Source organism: Mustela putorius, unplaced genomic scaffold, assembly GCF_011764305.1.
Source record: "Mustela putorius furo isolate JIRA1106 unplaced genomic scaffold, ASM1176430v1.1 tig00000407_pilon_pilon_pilon, whole genome shotgun sequence".
Taxonomy (NCBI): Eukaryota; Metazoa; Chordata; class Mammalia; order Carnivora; family Mustelidae; genus Mustela; species Mustela putorius.
The window spans coordinates 9,908,247-9,923,671 of NW_025421373.1; the positions used below are offsets into that span (position 1 = coordinate 9,908,247).

The window sequence follows — 15,425 nt, forward strand, 5'->3', positions numbered from 1 at the left end:
GCCGAGTCAGTTAGTTCAGTCAGACAGCTTTAGTGATGTGGTTAGCCATCAGCGGCCAGGCCACCCTGAAATGATGCGAAATGGGACCAAAGGGGCCGATGGCCAGAGTTAAGGGTGCGGGCCCCATGTGGCCCCCATGTGGGTAGCCTCTCTGCTTACCAAGAGACAGGCATCTCCACACAGTTGAACAGTCCAAAGAATGGTGAAAGATTTCCAGGCTGGGATTTGTGGTTTCTTCAACACTCCCCGGAAATGAGAAGAGAGAGCGGGTGCTTCTGGGGTAGGCCGTCCGCTGGTGCTGTAGAGCTCAGCTCCTGGGGCCAGAGGGCTGGGAGGGAAGGGGTTAGGCCTCATGAACTGAGAAGCCATGGATCCACCATGCCCTGCTCTGGAGAAGGGACACCAAGGTAGAGTGTAGGGACTAGTGATTTTCTTCTGCGTTGTTTTCTCCTCCAGGGAGGAGAAATACAGGAAAAAAAATGGTCAGGGACAGCAATAATAAATACCTGACATGTGCTCACGGCCCACGTGGATCCTGGCCCTCAATTTCATTCTCGAATAGCGTTTCAGGGAGCTGCCTCCTGTCGTGGGGGTGTCGTCCAGGACGGTGTCAGGGAGTGGATCAGAGCTGTGGCATCTGGAGTCTGACAGTTTAGGTTTATGTCCTCAGTTGTGGAACTGAGCCTCCTTCCATGTAAAATAGAATAACTGTAACACCTCTCTGCCAAGATTTATATTCCAGTCCCACCACTTACAACCATGTAACCTTTAATAATTTCCTTGAGGGCTGGGCAGGTGGAATATCCATAGAAACTATAGACCCCTCATTTTTTGCTTGCGTCTTCGCTGGGACACCAGGTGAACATACACACTGATTTGACGTTGCAGTCTGCTAGAGACCTGAGAGCCAACAGGGTGGGGAAGACAGGCCAGCAAGGGGAGAAGATGGCCCCCTGGTTGAGGTCTAGAAGAAGTGGCTTCTATTTCCTTGGCTAGAGAAGAGGGCCAAGAAGACTTGTAGGAAGAGATTTAGTGGTTGTAAAGGGCTTTGAAAGGCTGAGATGAAAGGCTGTAGTAAGTGATACTGTCATTATCTGTCCCTCACCCACCTGGCCTCCTGAGCCAAGCAGAAAGTAATCCCCCAGGGACAGCGCTCATCACAATACTGGCTGCTCAATGGAGGGCGTGTGGGACAGTAGACCCTTCCCTCTGGCTAGGAGAGCTGCTGAGAAAATGTTTTCAATAAATTTTTTTTTTTTAAAGTACACAATTTTTGTTCCTACCACTTGGGACCAATCTGATAGTTCCCCACCTCCCTGGTTTCTCCCTTTTCTCCAGTGTTTTGGGGTCTATGGCCCATTACCTGCCACCCCTGTCAGAGTCCGGACAGGCTAGTCGAGAGGTTCTGGAAATCTGGGAGGAGTGCTGCTCGTTCCTAAGAGAATTGGTACAGGGGTAGAGGACTTGATGTCACTCAAAGATTATCTCTGGATTTTACTTTGCTGTTTTCTTCCTGTTCGTTCAGATGAGGAGCAAACCAAACAGGGAACTTCAAGTTTGTTTCTCTTTTAAGTAGTTTATCCAATAAGTAGGTGTGTTTGGAACACTTACCTGCAGTAATAAAACCTTGCATCATTGAGGTGCTCCAGTTTACAAAGAGTTTGCCCCGTGCACTGTCTAGCAGAGCAAGTCCAGGGCCAGTCAGTCCTCCTGAGCAGTGGCCGCTGTTGTCCGGAATGCCCGCGAGAAAGCACCGAGAGTCTGAAGGTCCTGATTATCGACCCATCTCTGCCATCAACTCACTTTATGATTCCGGACAAACCTGCGGGCCACAGACTTCCTCTTCAGCAACTCGCGTTTCAACTAATGTCTGCTTCCAACTCCAAAATTCTATCATTTAAAGTCTGATTTGCCTTCCTCTAAAGCAGAACGGATGGAGTCCAACACACCCATGTTTTCTTTCCACTCCTTGACGCTGTACGATTGCAGGGAACTTTATCCTAAACCTTGATCTTCTGACTCGTCTAGTCAGTCTGTCCCATGCACAAGCATCCACCTTCTCTCCCGTTAAATTCTTGAGGACCGTCGTGTTCCTGCACTCTGGGTGGGGTAACCAGCGTGGGAGCCCACAGATGAGGCATGCCCCTGCCGAAGGCACCTTTCCCCGGCAGTCTTCTGCCCATCCCTCATAAATCAGAGGAGAAAAGCTGCGAGCCTCTGTTTTTGCTATAGAGCCAACATAGGCAGGAAAGAGCCTATGCTTCCTGGAAAAGGTAACTGAAATTGAAACCCCATCCTCTCCTAGCCGTGCATTCCAGGCATTGGAACACTTGCTATTTATGGAACACTGGGTGCTACCATTCTTCAGCTGTTTGGTCTGGCAGGTGAGAGATGGCTCATTGCTGTGAGATGAGGAAACACAACACCGAGGGCACAGAAGTTTAGACATTGTGTTCGCCCAGTATAAAAATGAAGAGTTTGGGTCCAGCTTCCGTGCTAACAAAGTTGCCCAGTGCTTACTCCCTAACCCAAGAATATACCCATCACTATGCCCAGTCGAGAGAGGTCCTCAAGTGGTTTTGAAGCCAAAAAGAGGAGAATAAAACCCCCAAAACCAGATAAAGGAAGATATTCCCTGGATGAATTAAGACAAGAGTGGGAAAGTACTCCTTTTTCACTATCAAAGATTCTATCCTATCAAAGATTCAAAAGTAAATGGAGGAGCAGCAAGTTAACAGGCACCCTTAAGTTTTGAATTTCAAGACTGAGTCCCCCGTCTCCAGAAAGGGCACCTCCATTCTTCTTGTACCCCAAAGAGACTTCTCCAGTTCTCCAACAATGATTCCAGGCCACAGCCCGCTTCTGCTTCCCAGAGAGAAAACAATGGGCTATTAGTGAGAGACTTTCCATTCAGGATCTTGTAAGATGAAGCTCATTTGTCCCTAATGAGAGACGGACAATCGCTGCCCTTCTCGTCCTTTGAGACAAATGCATCCCTGGAAATTTCATCTTTAAAGCAAGTAAGGCCAAACCCCAGGGATCCATGTGCTTGCCGCTGCCTTCAACTTGTTGTTGAATGTGATTGGTGAAAGACGGATGGAGAAGGAACTTGTGAGTCTTTTAACAGACTGCCTATAACCACAGCTGTCTTCTTTCTTTCTTTCTTTTTGTCCTCTTGGATTTGCTTTTTTTTAAGGCAAATGAAATAGCCATATAAAAAAAGCTGAGATTCCGGGGCCACTTGGGTGGCTCAGTCAGTTAAGGATCCGCCTTCAACTCAGGTCATGATCCTAGGGTCCTGGGATGGAGTCCCACATCCGGTTTCCTGCTCCGCGGGGGTCTGCTTCTGCCTGCCACTCCCCCTGCTTGTACAGCCTCTTTCTCTCACTTTCTCTCTTTCTGACAAATAAGTAAATAAAATCTTTAAAAAAAAAAAAAAAAAGCTGAGATTCCATAGACTTCCCAGGGCTTTTGTCAGTTTTGCCATTGCAGTGCTTTGCACAGTAGGATGGATGATGAAAGAGCATGTTACCTTTGCCTAGTGGTTTACAAGGTGCATTTGCAGCTTTGGTGCATTGTTACTGCAAGGGCTAATGCGTGGAAGCCGACGTAATCCTATGATGATTGAGTGCAAAGTTTTTTCAGATTTGCTTCCTTGTCTCCAGAAAAAGGAGAACTGTTTGGTCAGAAAGTGATCCACTCACTAGAAATCCGAGCACAGCTAGTGACTTTCCTCTCCATGGCCCAAATTAAGTAAACTCATTGTTAAAGCAAATCAAAGCGAGGTTGAGGAGAAACTGACCCAGACCCAAAGGGACTTTTTTAGAAAGATCCAACCATCTAGCTGAAATAATGTAGATTGGAATTCAGTCAAATTTCTTTTTGGTCAAGTTTCCTTTTCATTTATTTAACTAATCTCTACACCCAACGTGGGGCTCAGACTCATGACCCGGAGATCAAGAGTCACATGGTCCTCAGATGGAGCCAAGCAAACAGCCTGAATTCAGTCAGATTTTTTTTTTTTAAGCAAGCCAATTTTTTTGCTTATTTATTTTGTCATTTTATTTATGAAATATATTTACATTGCCCAAAATAAAAAGTTCAAAAGGATATAAAAACCTTGTTATCAGTTTCTCGTGTGCCTTTAGAATTATTTTATGAGTATAAAAATGAGTACGTATCTGTCCCTTTTTTGCCTTTTGTATACAAATGCTGGCATAATATATATAGCCTGCTTTACATCTTGCTTTTTTAAAGATCTTTTTTTTTTTTGGATGGAGAGTTCACAAGCAGGCAGAAAACCAGGCAGAGAGAGAGGGGGAAGCAGGCTCCCTGCTGAGCAGAGAGCCCAGATGCAGGGCTCAGTGTCAGGACCCTGAGATCATGACCTGAGCCAAAGGCAGAGGCTTAACCCACTGAGCCACCCAGGCGCCCCTACACCTTCCTTTTTTAACTATACAATACACCTTGGACATGGTGCCTTATTTGCACATAAAGAGCCTCATCTCTCTCTCTTGGGGGTGTGTTAGATGGGTGTACCATCATCTCTTTAAGCAATTCCCAATTGACAAGCACTTAGATTGTTTCCAACCTTAGATATATTTGTTAAATGGTACAATGAGTAATCCTGTACAAAAGTTATTTTCCCCAGGTAAAGTATATCTGTGGGATACATCCCCAGAATTGTAACCACCCTTACAGTTTCTACTCACTCATAACACCATTTTATTTTTTACCAGAAAGGAATGCAACAGATGCTAATGATCTTAGTAGAATAATTTTTAAATGACAATGGATTGGACATTAAAAAGAACTGCAAGATTATCTGCAAATTTAAATGCCATTTCACATAGCCTGTGTTAGTGCCATTTTAGGGAGAAAGCCGCAGGCTTTCAGAACTCCTGGGGCTCTTCTGACAGCGTTGTCTTCTCCGAGTTGCTTGCCATGTGGACGCGTCTGCATCAGTGACCCAGGGCTGGTTCCTCTGGGCACCACTGGTAGAACAAGGCTGGAGCAGGTATTTCCCACCTCCACCAACAGGAAATACCAAAGCACAAAAGAATGAGCCAAGCCCGGCCCAAATCGCTGAAGGATGTGGGAACAGGGGAGTGGGGGAGGGTTGAAAGGTTGCCTCCCACAGAGTAGCTTCTCTCCAGGAAATGCCTGGAAGTTTGGGGTGAAATCAAAGACCAGGAGCAGCAGACCCCTTGGGCAGGTAAATTCACCATTACGCCCTTGCGCTTCTTGTAAAAATAAAGTAAAGGAATTTTATGTCACCGGCTTCAAAGAGCTTGCATGAGACAGACTCATGACTGCTCCAGCTTGGACTACAAGCTAGCCAAGATCTAAAATAGAAACTTCTATTTGATTCCTCGAATCATTATTGCCTACCTGCCATGCTAACTGTGACGGCCAAGTTGACAAAGCACTTTTTGACGTATTAAACAATGCCTTTCTATGCCTTATCAAGGACCTTAGAATTCATGAGAAGAAACAAGATTCATAATAAAACAGCTAAGATTTATTTTATATTGTATATAGATAGATAGATGTATATATATGGTTCTTTTAAACTCAAAACCTTTCACCAAGAATATTAAAGTTCAAGAGGATTTTAGATACTGCCTATTCTGATCTATGCTTCCCATTTTGTGGACCCCCAAAAAACCACAAAAGAGCTCCAAGGAGATGACGTGATTTGAAGAGGTGGGCTGTGGAAATGGACAGACCTCGGTTTGCAACCCCATTCTGCCAACATCAGGCACTGGCCCTGTCGTCTAGACCAAGCGGCTTCCTCTTTCAAGAGTTCAGCCTCCTCCTCTGTGAGAGGGTGGTATTAAATCCTGCAGGTTTGATATGACGATTCAGTCCTTAAAGGCAGGTACCTACCAGCATCATTTGCTGGCGGCGTCAGACCCAGAGCCTCATCTCTGAAATCTCAGTCCATGATCTTTCTATAGCCTCACAGCTGCTCTCCTTCATATTTAAAACAAAAACAAAAACAAAAACAAGACTTGTGGGAGAAGCAGGAATCAGGAGCTTTCAGTCCTCCTTTGTCAATCTAAAAACCTATGCAATAGAGAAATCGTGGTTCTCATAAAAACTGGATTGAGACCCAGTTTCACAAATCATGAGAAAGAAATCACGGATTGGAGAAAGGGGGGTTCCTGCGGGTGGGCTACTGGGCTCACAGAACACGGTGGGGAACAGGATTTACTGTGAAGCAGGAGCTACAGGATTCCTCCAAACTCCTCCATTCCGTAAAGGTAAATGCGCGCAGCTGCGAGGCAGGAGCGGGGTGGGGGGGCTGGTGTTGGATGGGGCCAGCACTGTAGGCTCCGGCATCTGAAAGAGAACGGAGCCACGCTGTCTGCTCATCAGCAGTATACTGAGCACCTACTATGTGTCAGACACTTTTTCAGGGGCTTAAAATATGTCGGTGAACAAAAACAAATACCTCAGGAAAGAAAAACCTGGATCTCTTGGAACTTACCTTTGAGGAGGCTGAGACAAGAGAAAGCAAGCACACAAAATTAGAAAATTATATTCTGTTTTGGAAGGTGATAAGACCTCCTCAAACAAAGTCACCAGAGCGAGAAGAAAGTTCAGGGTGAGTGGCAGTAAGAGGACACTGGAACGACGTCTGAAGTAAACCTGGGAACTTCTTCAAAGAGTGTCCCCAGCAGCTAGCAGAGCCAGTACCAGGCTCATAAAGCAGGATCGTGTCTGATGGGGAGCAACCATGAGGAGGCAAAGGTTGAAACAGGGCGGGGAGGGAGAGAGTTCTGAATATGGTAAAGCTGGGGAAGCAGGCTGGGTGCAGCCATCACATGGCTTTGGGCTTTTACCCCATGTGATGTAGGGAGCCATGAGCGGACAGAGAGAAACAATGCTCTGACTTGGGTTTTGAAATACTTGGGTTTTGTATGGGGGTGGGGGTGGGGGTATTTGCTCTAGGACGGCAGTGGAAGCAGGGAGACGAGTTGGAAGGCTATGTAATAGGCCGGGACAAGAAGGAGTATGATGTTTGAATCTTGGAGCATCTTCCTTTATAAATTGGGGCGGGGGGGTGCAGAAATGAAGCCTCGGAAAGATCACATGAAGAGTTAAAGGCAGTGTTAGGACTACAATCCCAAGATCATTCATTCGCCAGACAACCACAGAGCATCTTCTCTATACATGTGTCTACACCACACCAGAAGCAGCTTGACAAAGAGACTGAAAGACCTCTACCTGTTGGACAGCCCCCAACCGCCCAGGGCAGCCCACCTGTTGCGCGTGGGTGGGACCTGTGACTTGCTTCTAACCAATAGAACCTGGCAAGGTGGAGGATTCAGTCCTGTGCTTTTGTTGTTGTTGTTATTGTTGCTACATAATGAAAAGATCCTACCTGGGAAATAGTAATATTTTGTCGCATGAAACCAGTGTGCACTATCAACAGAAATGTTGAAATCATTGTTTTTCTTGAGCCATCTTGCATATGAGTAGACAGCATGGTACCCTTTGTGGCTAAAGATCAGCAGGCCGAGCTTATTCTGGGTAGGAGCCTGAATGCCCGCTGACTGGTTTGCAGATCAATGTTAGAAGCGCGAGTTGGCTCACCCCAGGTGGACATTTCGTAGTTTTCATAGGGCGGCCCCAAAATGCGAAGTCTTCCTCTCAAGATCAGTGCCACTGTTACTTTTAGATTCCCTTTGGATCTGAGTTTTTTGGGGGCAACTAGTCTTCTTCTGGAGAATTTTGTATGGTGAGCAGTAATTCTAGAAGGAATTGTTTCGATTTCTTGCCAATCTGTTCGTGACAGTTTGGAAATACAGTAGGGGAACTTGAGTAAAATTTCACTATTTTGAACTCCAACATTTATCAAAAGTTAAAAGTTGAATTGGTCCAAATTTTATTTCAAATTATGTCTCATTTTTTCTGCTCTTACATATTTTCTGGCTTCTTCATATTTTCATTCATTTTATCAGATTAAATATGGGCCAAATTCTTTAAAGACGTCTTTAGCTTTTGACTTGCTGTTGTGTGTCTGGCTTTCAAAAGGAAGCCTGCAGTGGTATGTTCTTTCTGAGGCTCTAGTGTATACTTGGTGTCTTAGTTTAGAAAAGCGAAGTGATATTTAATCTTCCAAAGAAGTGTTTATTGTGCAGACTCTCTAGGGAAAACATCGAACCCCTGAAGGACTCCCTTCTTGAGGTTTTTTTTTTGTATTAGGAGAACATCTTTAAACAAAAATGCATCTTTGTTTATCGCAGTCAACCAGCACGGTTCATTTTGATCACCCTCAATGTTGCAGTTATGATATTTCCTAGATTCCAAAAATATGATAAAATACCAAAACAGGAATGAGAGAAGACTGTTGACTGAGAATGAGCAGTCCGCGTGGAATCGTGACATCTGTGTGTTACATAATGCCACAAGATGCAAACTGCAAAGTTGACTTCAGCTCTAACTAAGCCCGTGGGGAGGCTATTCTGATTTTTCTCGTCACTTTTGCAGAGTAATCAATACTAAAGGATCTGTTCTTTTGCATTAAAGTTCGGGCCATCAAGGTTTTTATTAGCTCTGGGAACCTCAATCAATGCACTTCAAGGACGTGCAGAGGCCTCTGCTCTGCAGAGGCCGTGAGAGCAGCTTCACCACAGTGAGGAAGGCCACCCCCACCCTGGGACCTCTAGTTCGTGGGAAGGGCAGAGAGTAGAGGGCTTTGAGAAGTCTGAGCACCAGGATGTGAGGATGTTTCTGGAAGACTTGTTTCGTCGCTGGGCTGTGTCATCAGGAACCTGAACTGCTTACCCCCCCCCCCCCCCCCCGCAAAACCAGTCTTCGCCTTCAAAGCGGTTGCTCCTCTTGATAGGACGCTGACGGCCGGCTGACCTTACCACCAGGGCTTCACCTCTCATGTCTGGTAGAGCAAAAGCCAGAAAACAAAAATGTCTTTTGTTTATTCACTCAACAAATGAAGTGAAAAAAGCTGGATGTTGACTTCATTAAGTAACACCAACAAAACCTTTGCTCACCTCAGGCCCTGTTATTAAACTAATTCGAAATGGAACAAAAAGGGAGGCACGATAGTGTGTCCTAAACTTAGGCACTTTAAGTTAGTACCATGGCTGTTGAGAGGTGAGGAGTACAGCATAGCGGGTGAGAGTCCGGGCTCTGGAGCTGGACAGCCTGGGCGTGAAGCCCACCTCAGCCATTCACCTGGCAAGGGGGAGGCAGCTGGACCGAGGCCCCACCCTGTTCCAGTGGTGAGGTTGGCAGTTGACCCTCTCAGTGACTCCAGTTCTTTGTCTGTGAGGCGTGGGTAATACTCGTCCTAGCCTCAGTGATTCTGTGAGGTAGTGTTTTTGTGAGGGCTGGGTATCCTGCGTGTAGTTGATGACAGCTAGCGATTGTCCTTAAACATGGGAACCTGAAGCATGTTTTCACTTAATGTCCTTTCTGGCTTTGTTACTGATGGTTTCCAAGGATTACGATGTGCGAAGTGGGCTGAAGTGGCAAGCTATTTTAATTAATAAACTTTATGCAAATTGAGTTCAATCATTCCATCAAAAGGGATTCAGTGGAACCATTTTCAACAGTGACTTAGTGCTATGATAGCCGAATTGTGAGATCCTCAACAAGTAAAAGGACCTGTGATGGGTTTCAGCATGTGCTGGGTGTCTCTGGGACATCTCTAGCAGATCTAAAATCATTACTAAAGGGCTTACAGAGTTCAGGGGTTGGAAATGCTGGCCCAGGAGCAGATTGTCCTCAGGCCCAGGCTCCAAGGATATGTCTGTGTTCAAGAGGCATTAGAGTATAGTAGAAAGTGCTCTGGCTTTTCTTTAAAATTCCCAAGTCAAGCCCTTACTAATTCTGTTAGCCTTGAGCAGGTTAACGGGCTTCTGAGCATCAATCGGTATATTCATTTTTTAAGAATAGACATGATAATAGCTACCTCATAAAGTCAAATGAGAATCAGGCCACCATGGAGCCCATTAAGGGCTCAATAAATATTCCCCTTCCCAATATAATCTCCTCTTTCTTAGGAGTAGAAATGGCTCACTCAGTAAACCCAGAGATAGTAAACAGAGCAAAGCTTAGTCAGGGGCAAAACTGATTCAAGGAGTATTTGCAATGTGTTGTCACTCTAAATAACTCTTCTCTTCAAAGCTTTTGACCTAAAACTATCCCTTATGAAGAAAGAAATGGGGACTCCTATCTGCTGTCCCTACTATAAAGAAGAGCTTTAAGAAAACAGGGGTTCCATACTGGAGAATGTAAAGAAACTGAGACATTCTAGAGTAGGTGATGCCAGGACTACACTTCCAAACAAGAAGATTGTTGACTGGAAAAACAGAAGAAAAATATCATCGCCTCTTGAGACTTTGCCCCCCACCCTGGCTGTTTTCCTGCTGCTCGGTTAGACATCTGCCTGGTGGACTGGAGTTGAGAGACATCATTCACCACTGCCCAGGACCCATTCACTGAGTGGGCCTGCTTTCCCTCCTAGCACCTAGATGAAAATTGGCGGCACTGGATGAATGTGGGATTGAATGGGGGGGAGAGGAGAGATCGTACACAGAGCTCCCAGGGAGGGAGTCTGGATATGGGTGTAGAGAGCAGAATACAAGGTTTGACTTTGGGAAATGGGATCTAATGCACCTAGTATTTAGAAATTTAATCCCCTTCCTTCATCAACATTGGCTTGTCCCTTGCTCCTAAAACCTGTATCATTCGGTGAGCAGCTATTCTACCATTTTCGTTTTCTAAATGATAACTTAAATAATTTAATTAATAAACAACTTCTGGACTAGTCAGGATCCTACGCATCCTTGGAAACAGTGTTGTATTTGAGTAAGTACATTTCTAATAACAAATAGCCAACTTAGAAATGAACTTGTAAATCCAGGCCTGGTCTTAAATTGTTATTTGGAAAATATCTAAAATTCCTAGTATCTTGATATGGTCAAATTCCAGATGACCAAAATGAGTTTTTTGTATTTATTGTGCACATTTTACATCATCATCATTGAATGACAAGTGTGTAAGTGCATCTAAATAAAGATCAGAAAACAGTCAATTCCAATGAAATTACATTTAATTGGAAATAAAATAAGGTTCGTAAATATTTGTTTAACTACTTATTATAAGATGAAGCAGCTATTTCAGTGTGACTTGGTCTTTGTTTGAACAGGCGGGAAAGAACTAGATACTACCAGCACCTTTTGTAATACCTATGTGCTGTTGATAGTACTGTGTGGAATAATGCACACTGAAGATTAGAATTAAATGTCTTACCCCAAACCAAGTTCAAGGAAGACTAAAGTTTCAGTATTTTAAAACAAAGCTAGCAAACAATCAAAGAAGGAAAAATGAATTAAAAGATTCATCTAAATTGGGAGGAGGAGGAAATTAAAGTTTATAACTCTTGAAGAAATCACCTAATATAAAAGGTGTGCAAATCCTATTTAATAAAAATGCAAAACACCTAGATATTTTAGAGTAATATATGGCCAGCAAATTAGAAAAGTAGAGCAAATATCTTACATATAAACAAAGAGTAATTATCTTTATTATGCAAAGAATTTATAACCAAATACACAGGCACGTGCACACACACACACACACACACACGTAAAGTCTTCAACTATTAAGATTTAGTAAATGCTTGGAGAATATACAATTATGAGAAATTGTTGACCTCATTAGATGTTAAGTAAATTGAGAAGAAATAAAAGATGCGTACTATTTACTCATCAAATTTGCAAATTTTGTCTAACAGTTTTTTATGATAAATCTCTAAGCTCCTAGAGGTAGATAATACTAAAGCCTTTTCATTTACTAACAAAGCATTAAACTGAGGAGCCAACCCACTGGGAAAACAATTTGATAACATTGATCAAGGTCATCATAGTCTTTAATATGCTGGTTTCCTTTCTCTAAACTGCACTAAAGAAATGTTCCTAGTTATAAAACAGCCTTCATACATTCATCATGGTGTTCTTCATAAAAATGAAAAAATGCTAACCAACCTAACTATTCAACAGCAAAGGAAGTATTGAATAAATTTGGTACAATCATTGGATCTGATACCAGGAGGCTAAAAGCAATGCTTATGGCGACTGTATATGGAAAAGTATATTCTGTGTGATTTCCATACATTTAGCTCTGTCTGAGAACATTCTAGGAAAAAACTCACAGAAGCACTAACAGTGGTTGTTTGGCTCTACTGGAGAGGTTGGAAGTCTGTGAGGTGGTCAAGAATGTGAGCTTTGAGTCCAAATGCCTGGGTTTAAATCCAAGCTCTGTCACTTGAGTCACTTTTTGACTTTGGTATCGAATAGCTATTGGAATCTGGCAAGTTCGAAGTTCACAGTGATTCAGTTTCTCCATCAGTGCAATGGTGGTAAGATAGTTCCCACCCCTGGGGAGTTTTGTGATGGTTAATTATACCAACACAAGTAGCGCATTGACAATACTTGGCGTATGGCAAGAGCTCAGTGAGCATTAACTATTTGCTGTTTAAGTGGTAGAACCAATAGGGGCAGGCTTTTGCCTCTCTTTTCTGTGTTTCCCAGATCACCTTTTCTCTCTTGAACATATTATTGTTGCATTAGGAAAACACGATAAATATTTTTCCTAAATGCCCTGAAAACCGGATCAGCCAGATTTCCTAATCACATAGATTCAGACTCTTACTTGGAATATCATCACAGCACATAATCAAAGAATGGATAGATACTTCATGGTTGCTGACGCCCAAGAAATGAAACTGGAATTGCTGTGACAACTGAAATGAACTTTGTGCATTTCCTTAAAGAAGAAGCCCATTTCATAAGAAGTTAGGGTGATTCAGTTTCCTTTAAAGAACTGCTTGCTTCCCTGGGAAAAACATGTCTGCTCAGTATTCTCTCCCCCTTCCCCAGACTCTAACTTCTAGATAAATCAGTATTTCTCTATAACTCACATGTTTTAGTAATGACAGGACAGGAGTTTTTTAAAATATTTACAGTATTGGAATAAATACATTTTCTTTGGCAATAGGGAAAGGTGGGGAAGAGAGTAAATTTCCTCAATGTATTTGTTGATTTCCGAACAGTTCAAAAGTTATGGCGCATCATTTAATTTACAGATAAAGTTATTTTTTAAATATATTTTAAAGTTCCAGGAGCAGAAGGAAAATTAAGGGGAAAGTTGCATTCTCCTTCTCTTACTCCCCCTAAAGTTTTCAGGGAAATTTTTTGGAAAAAAAATGCCTCTGCTCATTTTGGAGTCTTCTTTTGCCAGCAACTAACGAGTCTGTACAATACAGTTGCCAAGGTAATACCAAGACCATGTAGACAGAAAGCATGGTGTGCAGACAGGGAGATGATGAAAATGGATTAACAATGTGAACAAGAGGAATTTCTTTACTTGGAAAAGAAATTAAATTACACCACCCTTTATAAGTGATTATACTAGCAGTCCTAACATCTGTTGTTACAAAGGAAATTCATTATGAGGGGTTTTTTTCTATATTGCTTAGTTCGTGGATACATGATTTGTCTCCTAGTTATGCCCTATCTTTGTAACTCTGTCCTGAGCCATGTCAAAGTGGATTCTGCTGCATTCAAGTTAGACAAAGAAATTTTTCATTTGCTGAAGCCAGTAACATTTTTTCTCCAAGTCCTGCTGACAGCCCTGGTTTCAGCCAGACCCTTCTAGACTACAACCCAAGAGACAGGCATACCCCTTGCTCTTAAAGCAGCACAAATATTTGTTGCTTAAATACATATACTCCCGTCAGACAGGAGTGACCACCAGCCAAATCGTCCGTCTTTTCCCCAGATTGTTCCTCATCTCCCTAGGAATATGACTAAACTTCAGTTTTTAAAAAAAACTCAATTTTTCTCCGTTTTCCCCCTACTTCAGGTACCATCCTTGGATTTACCCTCCGACCCTACAAAATGAGCTACCGGGAAGTCAAGTACTTCTCTTTTCCTGGGGAACTTCTGATGCGAATGTTACAGATGCTGGTGTTACCGCTTATCATCTCCAGTCTTGTCACAGGTACCATGTGCAGTGTGGTTCTTTTTTAAGTGTGCTTATTGCAAAAGATCGCTTAGAAAAGCAAATGCTTTAGGTTTCTGCTGGATGCATGCTCTGTTCTAGAAAAAAAAAAAAAAGTCCCTTCAGAATGATGGAAAAGAGGCCTTAGTAATGCATGAATGATTATAACTCTCGTATTTTACCAATCACAAGAGGAAACAGATTTAAACAACCACATAATCTGGTCTGCCTCGCTACAAAAGAGGCACCCTGCTAAACACGACACAGCCAGCCTTCTCTGACCACAGCGATCTAGTTGACAACAGCGTACAACAGGTCTGTTTTCTCACCCTCTTATCCCACCCAGATAACATCTGGTTGGACAGCCTATTAGCTATTGATGCAAGAATGCTTGTTCTCAGAGCCACCAGGACTTGAGCGGGAGCCTTCTTGGAAGCCTCATCAAGAGGTAATGCCCACACCACACTCACCAACTCTGCTGCCACCAACACTTTTATCTTTTCCTGGTGAACCCGCATGATATCATTTCCTTCTCTGGTTGTCCCCCACCCCCGTTACCTTTTACGCTGGTGGGAGAACAGGGAGGGGGAGGGAGATTTCTCCATCTAGATATTTTGTCCATTGACACTTGGATTTTCAACGAGTGGAAGATCTGTGGGGTAGGAGCTATTTTCTGTGGCAGGAAGTTAGCAATTGACTCCTGCATGGGAAATGCTTCAAGAGTCATTTGTGTCTTGTGACTAGTGAATGCCAACGGAGCCAAGAAGTTGCAAAAAAAAGTTACTATACATTCCTTCCTGCCCACTCTTCTCTTTCCCCACAGCACATCTCTGACATGAAGAAAGAATGTCTATAGACACTGTCCCAGCAGGATGGTTTCTGGGTTTGTAGCTAAAGCCCAAAACTCAGGTACTACTGACCCTGGTCTATTTTCTACCCTTGGCTCACTGTCCCTCCTTGGCCATGTTACTCCCCCTCTATATGAGCTGGCTCTGAGCATCTTTTCCCTTCCCCTCCCAGGGAGTTCTCAAGGATATTTATAATCTCTTTTTAAGATCTCTGTGTAGTAAGAACTTCACAGCACAACTAAAAAGTCATGGAGCAAGATTCTGACTACTACATGCCTGGGAGGGCTGGCCTTCCTTGGACAGGAGCTATGTCAACCTTTCCCCCAATGCCTTGTGGATCTCTACTGGCTTCCACTTGTTCAGGTCTTTAAACAAGTGATTGCCTGTCCACGAGTCTCCCATGGAGGAAGTGCCCATAAAACAATCATGGAGGCAAGATGATGGGGGGTGCTGTTACCAAAGTGCCCTGGCCCATTGCTGACCAGGGATAACCATAGCAGCCCCAGCTTTTATCACAGAGGCTAGATTGATGTTAATGTG

At 43.4% G+C, this 15,425-nt stretch overlaps 1 protein-coding gene across 1 annotated transcript in view; it reads left to right on the forward strand.

Moving 5' to 3' along the window:
* SLC1A3 (solute carrier family 1 member 3) overlaps positions 1–15,425 on the forward strand; it is a 76,561-nt gene that overhangs the window by 7,333 nt on the left and 53,803 nt on the right. Inside the window, exon 3 of the mRNA XM_004738004.3 lies at positions 13,900–14,037. Coding sequence (XP_004738061.1) covers positions 13,900–14,037 — 138 coding nt within the window. The remainder of the gene's footprint in view (positions 1–13,899; positions 14,038–15,425) is intronic.